Source organism: Tenrec ecaudatus, chromosome 17 (assembly GCF_050624435.1).
Source record: "Tenrec ecaudatus isolate mTenEca1 chromosome 17, mTenEca1.hap1, whole genome shotgun sequence".
NCBI classification, from domain to species: Eukaryota; Metazoa; Chordata; class Mammalia; order Afrosoricida; family Tenrecidae; genus Tenrec; species Tenrec ecaudatus.
This window is the reverse complement of record NC_134546.1, coordinates 41,288,429-41,308,006: the sequence shown is the minus strand read 5'-3', so window position 1 is coordinate 41,308,006 and position 19,578 is coordinate 41,288,429. Positions and strand designations below refer to the sequence as shown.

The 19,578-nt window shown below is 43.4% G+C and overlaps 1 protein-coding gene across 2 annotated transcripts in view; it reads right to left on the bottom strand.

The window, feature by feature from the left end:
- Positions 1–273: 273 nt before the first annotated feature.
- GTF2A1L (general transcription factor IIA subunit 1 like) overlaps positions 274–19,578 on the bottom strand; it is a 44,725-nt gene continuing 25,420 nt past the window's right edge. For both annotated transcript variants that reach the window (XM_075535833.1, XM_075535835.1), the window contains 3 exons: positions 9,459–9,719; positions 8,690–8,779; positions 274–381 (listed from right to left, as the gene is read on the bottom strand). In XM_075535833.1, coding sequence (XP_075391948.1) covers positions 274–381; positions 8,690–8,779; positions 9,459–9,719 — 459 coding nt within the window. The remainder of the gene's footprint in view (positions 382–8,689; positions 8,780–9,458; positions 9,720–19,578) is intronic.

The window sequence follows — 19,578 nt, the reverse complement described above, 5'->3', positions numbered from 1 at the left end:
CTCAACCATAAAATTGTGCCTATCAAACCCATGATTAGTGGTGGGGGGCTGCCCCCCAACCACAAGTTACATGTCAAAAGTTAAAACAGTGAACAAAAGATATAAATGCACATTTTTATCTGCATTTATAAATTATAACTTTATTCAATTCTATACAGTGAACAAAAAATATAGGCGGTTCTGTATTGGACTATATTTAAAATGAAAGGAAGTTTCATAACATGTAATATAGTCCCACGGATTTACAAAGCTGATGTATTGAGCTCATAAAAGCTACCACTCCGCATCACCAATAGCTTTGGCAAATACATAGTCTTTCCCTCCAAAACACATTACACCATCTTTCAAATAGAATTTCCATTTGTTCTTGTTTCGATGGATCTGGAGGGAGAAAAATAGTCAAAATTAATTAATCGTGTAAGTGGCGGGACCATGCACATTTCTTGCTGTGTCACAGGGGGGCTCCTGGCCCTGAGTGTGAGTACATGAAAGTAATGGTACCTCGCGGCAGTGTATTCACTCACTCTGCAAATACGTGAGTCCTGTGTGTCTGACTGTTTTCTTTTAAAAATATATATTTACACACACATAAATTAAATATGAGCCAGAAAAAATTCATGCTTTTGAGCTTTCATTTTAGTAAGGAAGGAGGCAGAAAATAATAAGTAAATGAAGTCGCCTGTAGTTGCAACTTTAAATAAGAGGGGGTGGTCAGGGGGGTCTGACTTATGAAGTGACATTTGAACAAAACCTCACAGCATGTGAGGGATAAAGACAGGCAGGTCGAGACTCAAGAGCATTCCAAGGAAAAGATGCAGAAATCCTACTGTGGGTGGGCATGCCCAGCTCAGTCAAGGGCAGCAGGGGGGGGGGGGGGGCTCACTGTCCACCACAGGCTGACCAGAGATCACAGGGTGAATGTTAGCAGGGGCTCAATAGAGCAGTGCTGCATTCCGACCCCCGAAGCCCCAGCAATGAAGGGAGCAAGGTCGGAAGGTGGAATTTATAACCTGTTAGGTTTTGCTGGCTGTTCTATAGATTCCATAAATCATCCCAGACCGAGAAAATGGAACATACCAAATCTTACCCACCCTGAGAGGTGGGAACCCATGAAATCACTGCTACCTCTGGGTAAAACACAAGGGGCTGTTTAAAAAACTCAGAAATAGAGCAAATCAAGGTGGGCCCCCCAAAAAGTAAGCGTTCTTATTGACAATAAATAGGAGCCTGCCCTGGTGGCATCTGGGTTACACACTGGGTGGTCAGTGGTGCGAAACCAGCAGCCCCTCCTCCCACAGAGGTACAGTAGGACCAGCAGCCAATCGGCGGGCTGCATCTGAGACAGGGCACTGAAGGTGGGGGGGGGGGGGGTCGGGAGCTCTGCTTTGCGATGGGAGGTCGAGGAAGGGGCCACAGAAAGAGAGCAAGAAAAAGTGCCTGAACCAACTCGAGAAGCAGACCAAAGCAGAAGATTTGGTAAGAAGAGCAGAAGAAAGCCGAGGAGCTAAAAGCGAAGGCAGGCTGCTGCGGGGAAGGGCCCTCTGGCAGCAGGTGAAAGTAAGAAATCTAGCAAAAAGGAAGCTGTTCTTGGTGACTGCTGGCAGCACCAACGGCCCTTGACTCCACACCTGTCCAAACACCTGGATCCCTGCTGTAACGTCTGTCGCCACCTATCGGTAGATTGAAGTGTTTGTTGTCTGGGAGCCTGCTGTACATTTAAGAATAAACTTTTGTGAAAAAGGAAAAACATAAAGAGTTACAGCCTCGGAAGCGTACAGGGACAGTTCTACTGAGTCCTATCCGGTTGCTATGAGTCGGCATCAACACGATGGCAGTGAGTTTGGCTTGGGGTTTTGTTATTGACTATGAATAGTCAAATGCAGGAAGAGAAACTTGTGACTGGCATTCATTGCCATTTTGTAAAGCATGAGAAGGAAAAAAAAATCCTATTTGTAAAAAAAAAAAATTCTAGTAATGGAAAATGTATACTCTGAATTTGACTGCCAAGTTTTCACTTACAGAAGTTCTAGAAACTTGCTGAAATGCAGTGGTGACAATAGAGCCCTGCAGTTGGCACAAGTGATCAAGTCTGACCGGAATTAGGTGGAACTGGGATTACAATTTACGCCTGAAGCTGTATCACAGGGCTTCATTTACCCCAGGAGTGTACCGATGATTCAACAGCCTGATTCTATTAATATGAAAATCATATTAGTAGTCCTAACATACTGGCAAAGGATACTGGAAGTACCGTAGGCTCCCTGACAAAAGAAGAAACAAGTCTATCTTGGCAGAAGTACACCCAGAATGCTCCTTAGAAGCAAAATTGGCCAGACTTCGTCTCACGTACTTTGGATATGTTATCAGGAGAGACCAGTCTCTGAAAAAGGACACAACGCTTGGTAAAATAGAGGGGCAGTGAAAAAGAGGAAGACACAGCAACAACGGACTCAAGCAAAGAACGATTATGAGGGTGACAGTGTTTCGTTCCGTCACACAGAGGGTGACAATGGGTGAGAACTAGCTCTATAGCACCTAACAGACCGTGAGAGCCAAATTATGTGATGATCGACAATGATGCTAAATTAGTGTTTTATTCTTTAAATAAACTCAAACTAAGACTACGCACAAATACACACACATGCATACCTTATAGACCAGCCCAAATCCATCAACATGCTTCAGGAGGGAAAACAATAAAAGCATTCTCATTGTCAAGACACAGATGAGATTACCCACTATTATGTAGCTACTTGGCACACTGAAAGCAACAAATGCACTAGTCAATGCAATCAGGCAAGAGAAAAGAAGTATAAAAATCAAAAAAGATAAAACAAATTTACTGATACTATAACGGGGGACCTAAAGTCCTGGTGGTGTCGTGGTTACATGTTGGGCTGCGACCCACAAGGTCAGCAGTTCAAAACCATCAGCCTCTCCTCGGGAGAAAGACTGGGCTTTCTACTCTTCTAAACAGTTACTGTTTGGGAAACACCAAAGGGGAAGGGGAATATTGCTGAGTCAGCATTGACTCCATGGCAGTGAGAGATGCTATAATTATAGATGTCTGGAGAAAGCTAAGATGAAACATTACTGAAGATTTCAATGTTGATCTAAACTTAATACACAGTACTCAAATGGCCTTCATATATATAATCAAGAGAAAATACAGAAAGCCCCATTTATGACAGCAGCAAATGAGATTAAATAGCTAAGAATAAACTTAATCGATGGTGCTTCCTTACTTTCTGTCTCACTTGAGCCAGTACGTTCTCCGCAGCTCGTTACTATTCAGGCCCTTCCCTTTGCTTCCTCCTTGAGAACGCGCAGGTTGAATAACCTTGTCATTATACTACTTCAGCTACTCCCTGCACTGTTGCAAGGCCCTGCTCCCCTTCGCTGGTCGACGGGCTTTGTCCCTGGTTCAGTCCTGTCTCCAAAGGCACACTGTCAAATCTCGATATGCCAGAATTAGATCTTTTCCAAATACCTTGGCCTCTTCGCTCCTTGATTTCTCCACTGATTTTTTTTCTTCCACCCTACTGAGCCACTTATGAGAAACCAATATAATTACTGGCATTGCCCACTACTAATCTCTCCATAATCTCAGTTTCAACCACTGCACTTTCCAACAGCTACCGGAAGGACCTAGATTCTTTAGTCTTATCATCTTTTCCACTGTTGTTCCTTCCCCTTTCCCCTCCTCAGTCTCAGTGTCCTCTTCGCACAGTTTAAATGCTACAATCAACCACTGTCATCATACACCTGACATTCGTCAGCGACACAAACAGCCCTAGTTAAATCTGACTATTCGATGTACACTGCGCATATTCGTGCGGCTGATGATGGACAAACACGACATGCAGACAACCAGACTGTGGTGTTTCAGGTCAACTTGATAAATAAGTGTCCGGTGGAGTCTGGCCTGTCAATCAGGTCAAGGACTGATAATGCCTCCTTGTAGGCATGGCTTTCCCATGGGGATTCTAGGAACTTCCTCTCTTTCTCCCTTGAGGCGGGTCACATATTCTCTCTCTGCTTCACCTTCCTGCTGTCATGCCACTCAAGAGAACTGCCGGAGACCTGTCAGTCCCCTGGAAATGCACCCACTGCCACTGGATCCACCAGATTTTTCACCCACTGTCCTATGATCCTGCTTTTTGCACCATTGCATGAGTCTGAAAAGAGATTTATGGACTAGTATCAAACTTATGGACTAGTATCAGACTTAAGGACTTGATCTGAACTGTTTTATTGATGCATAACTACTTCTTGATATAAAGCTCTCTCTTACACATATATGAGTTTCCCTGGTTTTGTTTCTCTAGTCCACCCAGTCTAACACATACTGATTAGCATCTCTGTAAATTCATGATATATTTAAGATGGCCCCTTAATAGTACCTGGAAAACATAATGTATGTTTGGGCTTCCAGAACACTCCTGGGATTTCCTGTTAACTCTCTGGTGATTCCTTCATTTCTTTTACTGCTTCCTGTTTTATCTTCCTTACCTTTTAAAGTACACCAGAGCTCTTTCTTGTGTCTGCATCGACTCCCATGGTGATTTCATCTAATTCCAAAGCAATATTCCATCTATATGCTGAATACCTCCAAAATTTATATTCCAGCTCACGTCTCCCCTAAACTTCAGATTCTGTTCCACTGCTTCCGCCTCTCTTCCTGGATATGGAATGGTCATGGCAAACAAGTTCAAAAGCACGACACTGATATCCCTCGCCCAACCTGTACAATCTTCCCCATCTCGGTAAATGGCCACTCATTCTTCCAGGGTTTCAGACCAAAAATCTTAGAGATTCCTTAGGTGTCTGTCCTACTCACGCTCCATATCTGGACCCACCAGTATATGTTGGCTCTCTACAAATCACATCCCTACACCAACCATGTTTACCACCTCCACTATTATAATTGTCTAAGCCAATATTAATTCTTGCCTGGATCTGTAAAATCTCTTAGTAACTAGTTTCCCTGACTTCTTCCTTGTCCCCTAACCCCTTCAGTCTAGAATAAACACAGAAGTCAAAGTATTTCCATTAAAAACATAAACCAGAGGTCAATTTTTTCTTCAAAATTTTCCAGGGATTCCTACCCCAAAACTAAAGTCGTCCTTACCAAGGCCTATGAAGATCCTTCACTTCCTGCTCTGGCCTTGTCGCTGTTCCTTGCAAACAGGCCTGCCTCAGGTCTAAATACTGGCTGTTCTCTCTGTGTGAGATGCCTTTCCTCCAAACAGCACCATGGCTCACTGCCCTGTGTCCTTCAGGTGTTTACCCTTATCAATCAGAGCTTCTCTACAAGGTAGCCTTGCAGGCTACTCCTCCCAAAATTTAAAAAAATATATCAAATTTCATATGATCCCAAAGAAAATACAATCAGGGTCTTGTTTTGAACAAGGCAAGCTGATTCTAGATGAATACAAAGAATAAATTAGAACCCCTAAGAACACTCTAAAAAAGAACATCAGTGAAGAAGTACTGGCTCTAGCAGATATCAAACCTCAGTAATTAAGCCAATGCAGAACAGGTCCACAAAAAGACAAACCAATGGAAGAAAGCAGGAAGTCAACAAGTAGGCCCAAATACAACAGGAATTTCATATATGACCAATAATTATCTCAACCGGTGGGGCCAACATATGTAAAAATTTTAATAAATATGTTAGGACAATTGATATACAAAGGGGTACCCCCGAAGAACCCAGAATTTGTTTATTTATTTTACAAAACAACCTATCACCTTCAAAGTACTCCAATTACCCTTAATACATTTGTCAAATCTGCGATTCCATTCTTGGAAACATTGTTCAAACTCATCTGTTTGGATGGCTTAACAGCGTCTCCCCTCATTTTCCCCTACCTCTTCAACTTCATCAAATCATTCTCTTTTCGTGTCCCTCCACATTCTCAGAAACAAAAAGTTGCACAGAGCGAGGTCAGGTGAGTAAAATGTGTGGGACAACAGAGGCATGCTGTTTTTTGCCCAAAACCGGTGCACTGAGATGGCTACATGAGCAAGTGCATTGTCATGGAGGCAAAAACAGTCCCCAGACTGCCACAAATCAGGCCTTTTTTGTCACACAGTTACGTAATCTTTTCAGGACCTCTAAATAGAAAGCTTGATTAACAGTCTGACCTGGTGGAATGAACTCCAAATTCACTGTCCCCCTCACATTAAAAAAAAAAACCCGCAAATGAGCATCAGGTTTTTTGGGGGGTACCCCCCTTATTGTCCCTGAGAGTGGGCAGGGGGAATAAAAGATAAAATCACATCAAGATAAACACCAAATGGATCAAGGCTTAAATATGAAAAAGAAATCAAATAAGTACAAGAATACTTAGGCAGCATTGTAAAACATTTGCAGCATATTAAAGTATTTTCATATTCCACTGGATGGCCCTATTTATAGCAATTAGTTGGTTCTGAATTATGGGAACCCCACTTAAGTTGGGGAGAACTGTGCTCTTTAGGGTTCTCGTTGACTTTTGTGATGGGGAGACCTGAACCTTTCAGTTAGCAGGTGGCTGTGTTAACCAATGGTGCCACTCAGGGAGCCGGCGGTGCGATGTTAGTGCTCAACTGTTAACCAAAGGGTCAGACATTGAGCCTGCCAGCCACTGCAGAAGAACGAGGAGCCCTCTGCTTCTGAAAAGAGCACAGCCTGGGAAACCCTAGGGCGCAGCTCTCCTCTGTCCGACACGACTGTCCCTATGAGTCAGAATCAGCTCAATGGCAAGAGGGTTCGGTTGTTTGGTTTGCTGGTTTAGGGACTCCACAGCATAATCTACAGAAAAAGTTATCATTTCACTGCTAACCTTTTCTATCAGATCCATGGCGCTTTATAATTTTTATATGAGGATGTCAGCGGCATTGCTAAAATAAATAAAGAGAAGCCTTTATTATGCAAAAGAAGCTTTTATTTCCCCACATATCCTTTATCTGGACTACACCCTGCTGACAGTGTCGTTTCCATTTCCCCAACCGCTCCCCCAAGGAATTCTGTGATCTTTGATTTACACTGCATCAAAAATGGCAGCTTCGGCAGCTTCAAACCTTGTTGCTCTTAAATGTTCCTTGAGTTTTGAGAACCAAGAGAAATCTGATGGGACAAATCAAAGCTGAGGTGGATGGGGTAAGATTTCCCAACCAAATTCTCGCAGGACAGCCCTTGCTTCCCTTGAAGAATGAGCTCTTGGCTGTCATATGAAGGGGGGAATATGCCTTGGCACAACTTTCCTAACCTTTTCTCACCTAGGCAATATCCAATTTTCTTAAAATGTCATAAGACCCAATGATTGGCCTGTGTCCTTCATGGAAATCTATCGAGATTACCCCTTTGGAGACAAGTATTAGACCACTGTTATAGGGAGGGGAAAAAATTAAAGACTTGATATCAAAAAGACTAGATTTTGGAGTTTGCCAAGGAGGTGAGAACAGAGAAGGCAGACGAAGCAATGGGCTGGCCTGTTGACAGGTGATAACTGGAAAGACATGGAAGAGAGTAGCCCACCAGAGAGAGAAAAGGAATCAGAACGCAAGGGAGAGGGTTAACGAGTTGACGAGGGGTTTAAGCTGATAAATACGAAGTTAATTATCTGAAATGTAAACCTCTACCCCATTTACAATTTTTTTTAAATTACCCCTTTGGAATCCCAAAAATCAGTCACCAAAACCTTCTGAGCGGACCTCTCATGCCTTGAATTTAACTAGTAGTCAGACAGATCCCCTCAGAAGGCCATGTGCTCTTGGAAGGCACAATAATGAGACTAAGAGGGCCATACCATCAAGCAAATCTGTCTGAAGCCCACCCCCACACACCCCCACCCCAACGGACCACAGATACATTTAAATAGCTTTGTTTGGAATACGCCCACGCATGTATGCACTCGGACATTAATTCGCCTTGTATTATTCTGTACAGAAACATCTTACTTCTATAAGCTTCCCACCTCCTTAAATGAAGGACTGACACTCTTTGGGTATCATCAAGGCCACACAGTGCTAGGCCCAAAATACACCCAAAATAACTGTGGTGGCTTTGAGACGATTAAGAGTGAAAGGGTGGAGTTTAGGCTGTCAATCAGGTCATAGCCAATGAGGCTTGTGTGTGAGCATGGCCTTCTCATGAGGATTCTGGGAACTCCTGTCTTCCTCCTTGGAGATAGAGACGCGCTCTCTCTCTGCTTACTGCCTGAGAGACTCTCTGATAGATACATGAGGCTATGCTGATGGCAGTGAGAGCCCTGAACTTGCAAGGGGCACATGGAGACCCACGCCAGCGCTGAGATGTTTCCACCATCACTGGATCCCACTGGCCTGTGATCTTTCTGCATTCAGCATCATTGCATCTGTTTCGTGAGTCTGAAGAGAAATTTATAGATTGGTAGGGGACAGAGGGGCTAATATTGGACTAAAGGACTTGATCTGGACTGGGCTGGGATGTTTTCTCAATACTCAATTGCTCTGATATATAAAGCTCTTTCTTATACACATATGAGTCCTCCCGGATTTGTTTCTCTAGTCTACCAGGACTAACAGAAACTTACAGAATTAAATCGTTGTTTCAAGATTAATTTAACTGTAAACTATAACTTAACATCATCTTTCTCATCAGTTTGCAAACCTTGCTACTATAAATGTAATTAATAAACCCAAAGTGCAGAAACCACAGTACCTTGTCATACTGACAGACAATTACATTATCCGTGTCAAACAGGTCTGGCACATCCTGCTCACTAACATCATCTCCAGAATTTAAAGGATCCTAAAGATGAAAAATGAGCGCATTAAAAAAATTCATGGTGCTTTGAATTTTTTAAAGGGCAAGTGACATACAGAAATAAGAGAACTTGGAGGGGTCTGACAGTGTTCTAGTTAAATGTACCAGGTTTAGAGTCAAAATCAGCTTTGAGACTTAATAGCTGCATGATTGATCTCAGGCAAGTTGTTGAGACTGTCCATACCTCAGTTTTCTCATCTGAAAAACGAGGGTAGTAATAACACCCGGAGGATACTGGGAGTATTAGATAAGATACGGCAGGAAAGACTTAGCATGTTATCTGGCATGTAGGGGCAGTATCATAAATGACAGCTAATTCAGTGCACACACTTAATTTTCACATTCCACCCAGATTTTGCCACATGTATTAGGATTAGAACAGACACTGTTTCCATCCTGGCTGCCTGTTTAAAAGCCCGGATCCACCCCCTAAACAGCCCACTATTTCTAGTTAAGACAACCAACATAGAAGCTGCTTCCCAAATACATAACACTGGCTTAAATTACAAGACTGAAGTTTACATTTCAACACACAAATAAAGCTCATTTTAAAAGACTAAAGACAGGGTTCATCTTAATCAAGGTTTTTCTTGACAACCAAGTGCACTCAAACACAAATATGATTAGTTAATAAGAAGAGTCACTGCTCAAGCACGAGCCTCACCTCTTCTATAATGTCTCTCCGGGGCTCTTCATCACCACTGCTGTCAACAGTCGAGCCTTCATTTGATATACTGTCACCTTCTTCTTCACGTGATTTCAGATCTTCCCCATCAGTAATCCCTGGAAAGTCAGCCTCATCGACATCTCTTGGACTTGCCACTTCTTCGCTGGAAGATGTATCTCCAGTTCCATCGATCTGAATGATTTCATTGATATCATCATCAATGGCTGGGATATGCAAATCCACCTGAGAATTAGATTGCTGAAAAAGAAAGAAATTCTGTTAACGGTTCTTCAAGTCACACAAGATGTAAAACATACACTTTCTTTTAGAAGAAATATAAAAACATTGGCTCACTTCACTAAATATGCTTCAAGGGGTCACTGAAAACACATCTCTGCCCTATAAAATGATGCTCCTTCCCAACCTGAATTTCACAGTACCCCTGTGAATCTACCATGTACTATAGGACTAAAGTGCAAATAAACCTGCTTATAGTCAGACTTAGATAGCAAATGAGTCCACTTTCAAATATTTCCCAGTGTTTTTATTATATATCACCTTGAATTTACACAGCACTTGAATACACACAACCTAATAGTACTCATCAGTTTCTACATCTTTCTTTTGTTATTAAATAGCTCAATGAGGTAGAAAGGATAAATTGCATGTTCAGTGAATAAACACAATATATAAAGGGAATTCTGTAATCACCTCAAGCCACATAGGTAGCTATTACTTTTTATCATTATCTTCATCCAGCATAGCTAACAAATGAGCGTTCGCTGAATACATTACAGGCATTTTCTAATTTGAGCCTACTAGCCACACGACGTACGAAACCAGGCCCTGTGACTTGGCACAGTCACGAGCTAGAAGGAGATGGAGAGCAGGAACTGAACTCCAGCTTGATTTCAGAGACTACCCTCCTAACCACCAGACCAGACTGCTTTCCTAGGCAGAGTAGAGCTCAACATGCTTCGAGCCTCCTTACAAACAGAAACTTTGGAAAAGATTATATATGCCACAGAATCTGTAGCAGTTCTTAATCGTTTTGAGAATCTGATGAAATCTGATGGAAACTCACTATGTCGCCCGTTTTGGAAGCATATCTGAAGGTGTTTCAAGATGTCCATGGAAAAATAGAACTGAGAGTGAATGGAATTTTTCCATAGGTGGTTTATCCATCCCCTGTGCCTGGGTTGATACATACATTGTAAACGCAACAGGCTCCTTTCCAGAATGGGACCCACAGGTACAGCTCAGAGACATGGAAAGATGGCTCTTTAGAAGTGAAAGGACCTTCATCACAACAGCCTGAGTAGCCTTGGGAGCTTGAATTTAATCGGAGCTAAAGAAGGATGGACCTCAACAGAGCCCAAGAAGGTTTACTAGACCTCAACAAATGCCTTCTCTTTACATCCAGTCTGAATTTGTGAGGTTCAGGCGATATTTAACACCACATGACACATTCTCAAGTCATCAGCGTAGGGTACAATTTTAATATCTAAACCTATAAAAAGCAACAAAAACGTCTTGCTATAAAATCATAGGAATCTATATTAAAGAAACACACAGAGAATGCCATGCATCCTTCAAACCCTATGATGAGTCTGCCCAGCTCCTCATCACATGGCAACACTGGAGGGCATTATGTCCAGAAAAGTCAGTCAGTCTCATTGACGCAACATTTCACCTTATTGTTAGAAAAGGGAAAAATATGGACTACAGGAAGATGGCCGCCAGATAGGTACCTCACGCCCGGAGCTCCGAGGAAATCGGTGAGTGGGGAGAGTTGGGGGCAGAGTAAGGGTATCAAATCTGCCTGTTCGGTTCCCAAGACCACTCAGAGCATCTCTCGGACCCAGAGGTGGACCCCAACCTAATCGCCAGGGCTCCGTGCGGACACCTGTGGTCTCCGGTGCGGTGCTCTGGGCGCTGCTCTGCCACGACAGGCGCCACAGGGCAGCCAGGTACACGGCTGAGGCTGCGCCCACCTTGGCACTCCGCGGAAAACCGCCAGTCAGTAACCCCAAGCCGCCTCAGGGTGTCCTGGGTCCATGTGTGTGCTCCAGCTAGCATAACCCCCACCCCCTGCAGATTCTGGCCCCACCCAGGCACTCCTCGCAGTCCAGCGGGCCAGACCCTACCCCCTTCTTCCCAGAGACGCAAGCCCGGCGCCACAGCCAGGCGGAAGGCAGATGCTGCGGTCCTGCCTTAGTGCTCTGTGCAAACCACCAATTAAAACTGCTGCACGCTCAGAGGTGCCTGCCCTGTCACTGCGCTCCTTGCAGATCCACCAGCCAGCCCCCTCCGCACACAGAGATTCCCATCCTGCCACACAGCTTCAGGCCTGCCAGGCAGAGGACCCAAGTCTGGCAGAACTTTCTGCAGCTGCAGCATAAGAAACCCAAGTCATTGGGGCTTGCTCACTGCATTCTCCCTTCTCCCTGCTCACTCTGTCCCATTCTTGGGACTCCCAGCGGTGCATCTGCACACCAGTCATGGGCTCCCCTCCCACCTGCCTACCTGAGGGAAGTGCCCCTAGCCAGAAACGGAGCATCTAATCCCCAAACCATCCCCTAAATACGCTCCCCTGCACTGGGGCCAATACTTTCTATCAGACCTCAGCGTGGACAGCAGCAAACAGCCCCTAAGGGGACCTAAAGGTCACTGCAGCGCAAGCCACAGGCCAAGGCAAGAGGGAATCCCCAGCAGGACAAAGGTGAAACACAACCCCACGAGACAGTTGGCTAAAGGCAACCAGATGAAACAGCAACACCAAACTCCCAAAACAGAGACCAGGGCTGAGACACCCAGGAAAATGGCACCAATTTCCAACAAATTGACAAAAAACAAAACAGCAAGCTGCTTCCACAGTTTCAACAAGAAAAGAGAAACAAAATCCAATGCCAGAGGACCACCTGGACCTAACAGCAGTCATAGAAAAGGCAAAGGTTCACCTCCCACAGAAAGAAATCTTCAGAATGCTGCTTGGAGCCATATAGGACATTAGGGAAGCATTACAGAAAAAGAATGAAATGATAGAGGAAATAAAGGCCCTTCACCAAAGGGAAATATGGGAGTTAAAGGGCAAGGTAACAAAAACTAATAGCAAACTCACGGACTTCACTCAGAGAATGGAGGAGGCAGAGAACCACACCAGTGACCTAGAGGATTTGCAAGCAGAAATTAATTAACGTGAGAAAAAGTCTAACAAGTCCATCAGAGAAGCTGAAAAAAACCTCAGAGATATGTCTGATGCTATGAGAAGGAACAAAAACATCAGAATTATCGGCCTGCTGGAGGAATGCACATCAAGGAAACCAGCATCCAAAATAGTGATGGAATGCTTGGAGGAAACCTTCCCTAACTTAATGAACGAAAACCAGGCAACTATTCAGGAGGCCGAAAGAACGCCAGCTAGACTGAATCCCCAGAAGTAACCAAGACATATAGTTGTTAAGCTCCCCAACTTTGAGGAAAGGAGAAAATCATGAGAGCGGTTAGGGGAAAACGGGCAACCACATATAAAGGCAAGCAGATAAGAATATGCTCAGACCTGTCACCAGACACTATGAAGAAGAGGAGACAGTGGAGCAGCATATTCCAAAAATTGCAGGAAAATAACGCAAACCCAAGAATACTCTATCTGGCCAAATTATCTATCAAAATTGATGGAGAAGTGAGAATCTTCCCAGACAAGGAAAGCCTCAAAGAATATGCTAAAAGGAACCTAGCACTACAAAAGATCCTCACTGACCCAGGATGGGCAGAAGAACAACACTCATCAAGCACATACAAGAGACCACCACACAGAACAACTCCACCCTGAGACCATCAAAGGGAAAACAGCCCCAAGATAGAACTGGCTCAACGATGGAAAGAAGGCAAGAATGAACCACAAACACACATGCACAACCCACAGAAAAGAAAGGGAGGTAGGAAAACACCCAACACAAGAGAGATAAAATGACATCACAGGGTCCACAGATAGATGTAATAACCCTGAATATTAATGTTTTGAACTCCAGCCTTAAGAGACAGAGGATAATAAACTGGCTTGGAAAACACAAACCCTCAATCTGCTGCCTACAGGAGACATTACATCTCAACATTACGGATAAAAACAGGCTGAAAAACAAAGACTGGAGACAATCATACCAGACAACCTGTAATTTAAAAAAAGCAGGGGTTGCAATCCTAATCTCAGATAAAATTGACCTCAAAGTGCAAACCATACAAAGAGATAAGGATGAACACTATATAATGCTCAAGGGAGCATTACATAAAGAACCAATAAGCATTCTAAACATTTACTCGCCAAACAAGCATCCAGCAGAATATGTCAAGCAAACACTGCAAAGGATGAAAAAAGAAATCACAGCCTCAACAATTATAGTAGGTGACTTCAATACACCGCTCTCTGAGAAAGATAGATCACTCGGAAAGAAACTCAACAAGGAGACTAAAGATCTAAACACTACAATTAGACAACTTGACCTGAGAGAGATCTACAGAGCTCTCCACCCAAACAAGCCCACATGGTACATTTATGAAAATAGACCACATGCTAAGGTATACGTCGAATCTACATAAATTCAAGCACATTGATCTATCTCATACAGACCTCGCTCTCTGACCACTGTGCCATAAGATTGGAAATAAACAAAAGGAAGATAAAGAAATCAAGGGCAACCCATTGGAGAATGAATAACTACTGCAAAAGGAGAGCATACCTGCTCAGATCAGAGATGAAATTGGGAAATTTCTAGAAACCAACAAGAATGAAAACACAACATACCAAAACTTATGGGACACAGCAAAGGCAGTCATCAGAGGACGTCTCATGCATTACATGCATGCATAAAGAAGGAGGAGAGGCTAATGATTGATATACTGTCACTAAATTTACAGTAACCAGAGCGAGTCAGCAAGAAAATCCAGCTAACAGATAAAGAAAAGAAATAATAAGAATTATTTCTGAGATTCAGGAGAGAAAATAAGAAAACTATGGGAAAAAATCAATGCTGATAAAAGTTGATTCTTCAAACCAATAAACTGCATCGACAAACTCTCACAAAATTGACCAAAGAAAGGAAGCAACACATTTCAATAGCAAGGATGAGGGATGAAAGAGGGAACATTACAATGGGCCACAGTGAAAGCAAAAGGATAATTACACAGTACTATGAAGGACTGTATTCCAATGAATTCAAAAACTTGGGAAGACATGGATGAATTCTTGGAAAAACAATCCCTCTCTAGATTATCCCCACTGGCCATCAAGAGACCCATATCAATAGAAGAAATAGACAGGGCTATCAAAGAATTACCAACCAAGAAAACACCAGGACCAGATGAATTCACGGGTGAATTCTATCAAGCATTCAGGGAAGAACTGACACCAATCCTACACAAACTCTTCCAGACCATAGAAAAAGATGACAAACTCCCAACCTCCTTCTATGAAGCTAGTATAACTCTGATACCTAAACTGGGCAAGGATCCGACAAGAATTGAGAACTACAGACCAATCTCCCTAATGAATATCAATGCAAAAATCCTTAACAAAATACTAGCCAAGAGAATACAAAAATATATAAAACAAATAATTCACCATGACCAAATGGGATTCATACCAGAGATTCAGGGATAGTTCAACATACGAAAGACTATTAGTATTATTTGTCACATTGAAACGAAGAAATATAAGAACCACATGATATCAATAGATGCAGAAAAAGCATTCAACAACATCCAATGTCAATTCATGTTTAAGACACTCAAGAAGATAGGAATGGAAGGAAAATTCCTCAATATAATACAAGCTATATATGAAAAAACAACAGCCAATGTGGTAGTCAATGGAGAAAAGACGAGATCAATTCTTCTGAAAAGGGGGACTAGACAAGGATGTCCCTTGCCCCCACTCCTATTTAACATCGTGCTGGAGGTCCTAGCTAACGATATAAGGCAAAGAAAGGACATCAAAGGTATTCATCTGGGGGAAGGAAGAAGTGAAATTATCGTTATTTGCAGATGATATGATTTTATATACGGAAAACCCTAAAAGTTCCACAAGAGGAATACTGGAAGCAATAGAGGAATATGGCAGAGTAGCAGGTTACAAGATTAACAAACAGAAGCCTATTGCACTACTGTACACATTGGACAAGGACATAGAAGAGAGGATCAAAAAGGGGATACCCTTCACAATAGCCAAACACAAATGGAAATGTCTAGGGATATACCTGACTCAAAAAAATAAAAGATCTCTATGAGGAAAACTACAAAACACTATTAAAAGAAACCAAGGATGACCTCAACAAATGGAAGGAGATCCCATGCTCATGGATTGGCAGAATCAATATTGTAAAAATGTCAATTCTACCCAAGGCACTATATAAGTCAAAGCTATCCCGGTCCAAATTCCAGCAAGTTTCTTCAGAGAGTTGGAAAAACAGATTACCAACTTCATATGGAGAGGAAAGAAACCGAGAATTAGCAGAGAACTCCTCAAGAAGAAGGACCAAGTCGGAGGGCTTGCTTTACCCGACTTTATCACCTACTACACAGCCACAGTGGTCAAAACAGTGTGGTCCTGGTATAACGATAGATACTCAGACCAATGGAAAAGGATTGAAAACCCAGAATTAAAATCATCAGCATACAGACAACTGATCTTTGATAAGGGGCCAAAAATATCAAATGGGAAGCAGATGCCCTCTTCAATTCATGGTGCTGGAAAAAATGGATACGGAGCTGCAGGAAAATGAAGCAAGACCTTTACCTCACTCCATGCACAAGAATAAACTCAAGGTGGTTCACAGACCTTGAGGTAAAACCCAAACTATTAGGGCCATCAATGAGGGAATTGGGACAAACCTGAGAACCTTGTCACAGGGATTACATAGGCTATCAGAAATCGAGAAGGACACCAACACAGAGGAGGCACAAATTGACCAATGGGGCATACTAAAAATAAAACACTTATGTACATGGAAAGAATTCACCAAGGTCGTAATAAGAGAGACTACAGACTGGGAAAACATCTTTAGCAATGACACATCAGACAAAGGCCTTATTACACTACTAAACTACAACAAGAAAAATCCAATTGTCCACTCAGAAGGTGGGCAAAGGACCTGAGCAGCAGTTTCTCAAGGTCAGAAATCCAAATGGCCAATAAATATATGGGAAAATGTTCCAGGTCTCGAGCCATAAGAGAAATGCAAATTAAAACAACTATGAGATACCACCTAACGCCCTCAAAGACAGCCCAATTTTAAAAATCAGAAAGTAACAAGTGTTGGAGGGGATGTGGGGAGAGAGGAACTCTTGTCCCTGTCCACTGCTGGTTGACCTGTAGGTATGTACAACCATTATGGAAATCAATTTGGCTATGTCTAAAACAGTTGGAAATTGCGCTACATTATGATCCAGCAATCCCCCTACTGGGCATATACCCAGAAGAGGCAAAACACAAACCACGGCCAGACATCTGTGCCCCAATGTTCATCGCGGCACAGTTCACAATTGCAAGGAGTTGGAAACAGCCCAAATTCCCAACAGACAAATGGATTAAAAAACTCTGGTACACACATACAATGGAGTATTACGCATCCCTATAAAGCAATGATGAACACATGAAGCACATCGCCGCATGGGAAGAACTGGAGGAAATTATGCTAAGTGAAGTAAGCCAAGCACAAAAGGTCAAGTACTACATGAGTAAGCTCAAAAAAAAAAACTCAAACAGGGCATAGGGAAGAAGATGCTGTATACATACGTCCCTGGGATGAGGCCCAGGTAATATGGCAGGGGCCAGACTAAACTCAGGGATACAAATGGGATACATATGGTAGCCCATTAAAAGGGAGGATGGAAAAAGGTATGGGCAGCCGGGGGAACCGGGCACTAACCCACACAGGGGGAGGGTGTTGACTGTGTTTCCACAGGGAAAGAGAGACAAGACTTCAACCCGGAACTCCAAGACAAGAACGCAACACACTGACATGAAGCAGGGAACCGATAGAGACGCCTGAGGGACCGACCCCATTACCAACTAAGTATACAGCACCACCCTCTCCCCAAGAAGAATTCACTTCAGAGGACAGCACTGACGTTACAGCTCAAGAAGAGGGGAAGAGGGACTGGTCTGGTCAGAGCACACAGGAGCCAATGAGGGGACATAGTTGGGGAGGGAAAAGAAAAGAGTGAAGCACATCCTGACTCACCAAGCCCCGAGGACAATGTTCCTGCTCAGAACAGCAATGCACAGAGATGACCACAGGGCCGGCCCCACCATGGGACACAGTGTTCCTCATTGACCCATAGCACCATTGGGGACAACACTAGAGACACACAGCGGGAACTGTGCCTGCCATGAGCTCATCACACCGAAGCCAACCTCTGGGGGCATGCAGCAGAGCAGCGGGGGAAGCAGAGCAATGAAGTCCCCAGGGATAGAGGCGGTGCCAGGGCATGACACCCCATCAGATTTGACTGGAAAGCACGCATGAAGGAAAACAAACAGACCCTGAACTATTCGCACATTTATGTGTGTATGTATTTGTGTTGTTGTTGTAGCTATTGTTTTACTTTCTGTTGTTGCTTCGTAGTACTCAGTCTTGTACATAGCATGTCTACCTGGAAGGGATAGGCAGAATAAACAAGCCAGAAGAGAGAACAATGGGATGACAGTTCTGGGGGGACATGGGGATAGGATAGGAGGAGGGAAGGAAGAGGGTGTTAAAAAGTCCAGGGACAAGAGAAAAACAAGTAATCTAAAAATCAGTGTCAAGGAGGGTGTGGGGGTCTGGCAGGGCTGGATCAAGGGCAATGTAACCAAGAGGAATTCCTAAAACCCAAAAGAAGGCAGAACACGATAGTGGGACAAGAGGAAAGTACAAAGAAACAGAAGAAAGAACAAGGAGGCAAAGAGTAGTCATAGAGATTTAAATACAGGCATATAAAGATGTAAATATATTTATATACGACAAGGGGGAAATAGATCTATATACATATATTTATAGGTTTAGTATTAAGGAAACAGATGAACAGTGGGCCTCTACTCAAGTACTCCCTCAACACAAGAACACTTTGTTCTAACAATTTGGCAGTCTGAGATGCTCACCTGCCTGGCACAATCACTGATGACAATGGGTGCACAATGTGGTGAATAAAGCTGATGGTGCCTACCTCCCAAAAGATATAGCACCTGAAGTCGCGGAAGACAGTGGGTGCAAAAGAAAATGTGGTGAAGAAAGCTGATAGTGCCCAGCTACCAAAAGATATAGCACCTAAAGTCACAGAAGACCTGAAGATAAACAAGCAGCCATCTAGTTGAGAGACAACAAAACCCACATGGATGAAGCACACCGGCCTGTCTCGACTTGATCGCTGAGGACAAAGTAGGTGCATAAGTAAAAGTTGTGAAGAAAGCTGATGGTGCCCGGCTATCAAATGATATAGCATCTGGGGTCTTAAAGGCTTGAAGACAATCAAGCAGTCATCTAGCTAAGAAACAACAAAGCCCACACAGAAGATGCACACCAGTCTACCCCGACACAAACGCTGAAGACAAAGCGGGTGCACAGGCAAAAGCGGTGAAGAAAGCTGATGGTGCCCAGTTGTCAAGATATATACAATCTGGGGTCCCATAGGCTGGAAGATAAACAAGGGGCCATCTAAATGAGAAACAACAAAGCTCACATGGAAAATGCACACCAGCCTGTGAGATGACAAGGCGTCGAAGGGATCAGGTTATCAGGCATCAAAGACCCAAACCAAAAAAAATATATCATAACATTGTGAATGAGGGGGAATGCAGAGTGGGGACCCAGGGTCCATCTGGGGAAAATTGGACATCCCCATGCAGAAGGGCTGTAGGGAGGTGACGAGCCAGTCAGAATACAGTGCAGCAATGATGAAACATACAATTTTCCTTTAGCTCTTAAATGCTTCCTCCCCCCCCCCCCACTATCATAATCCCAATTCTACCTTACATATCTGGCTGGACTGGAGGATGTATTAACACAGATAGGAACTGGAAATACAGGGCATCCAGGACAGATGAACCCCTCAGGATCTGTGGTGAGAGTGGCAATATCAGGAG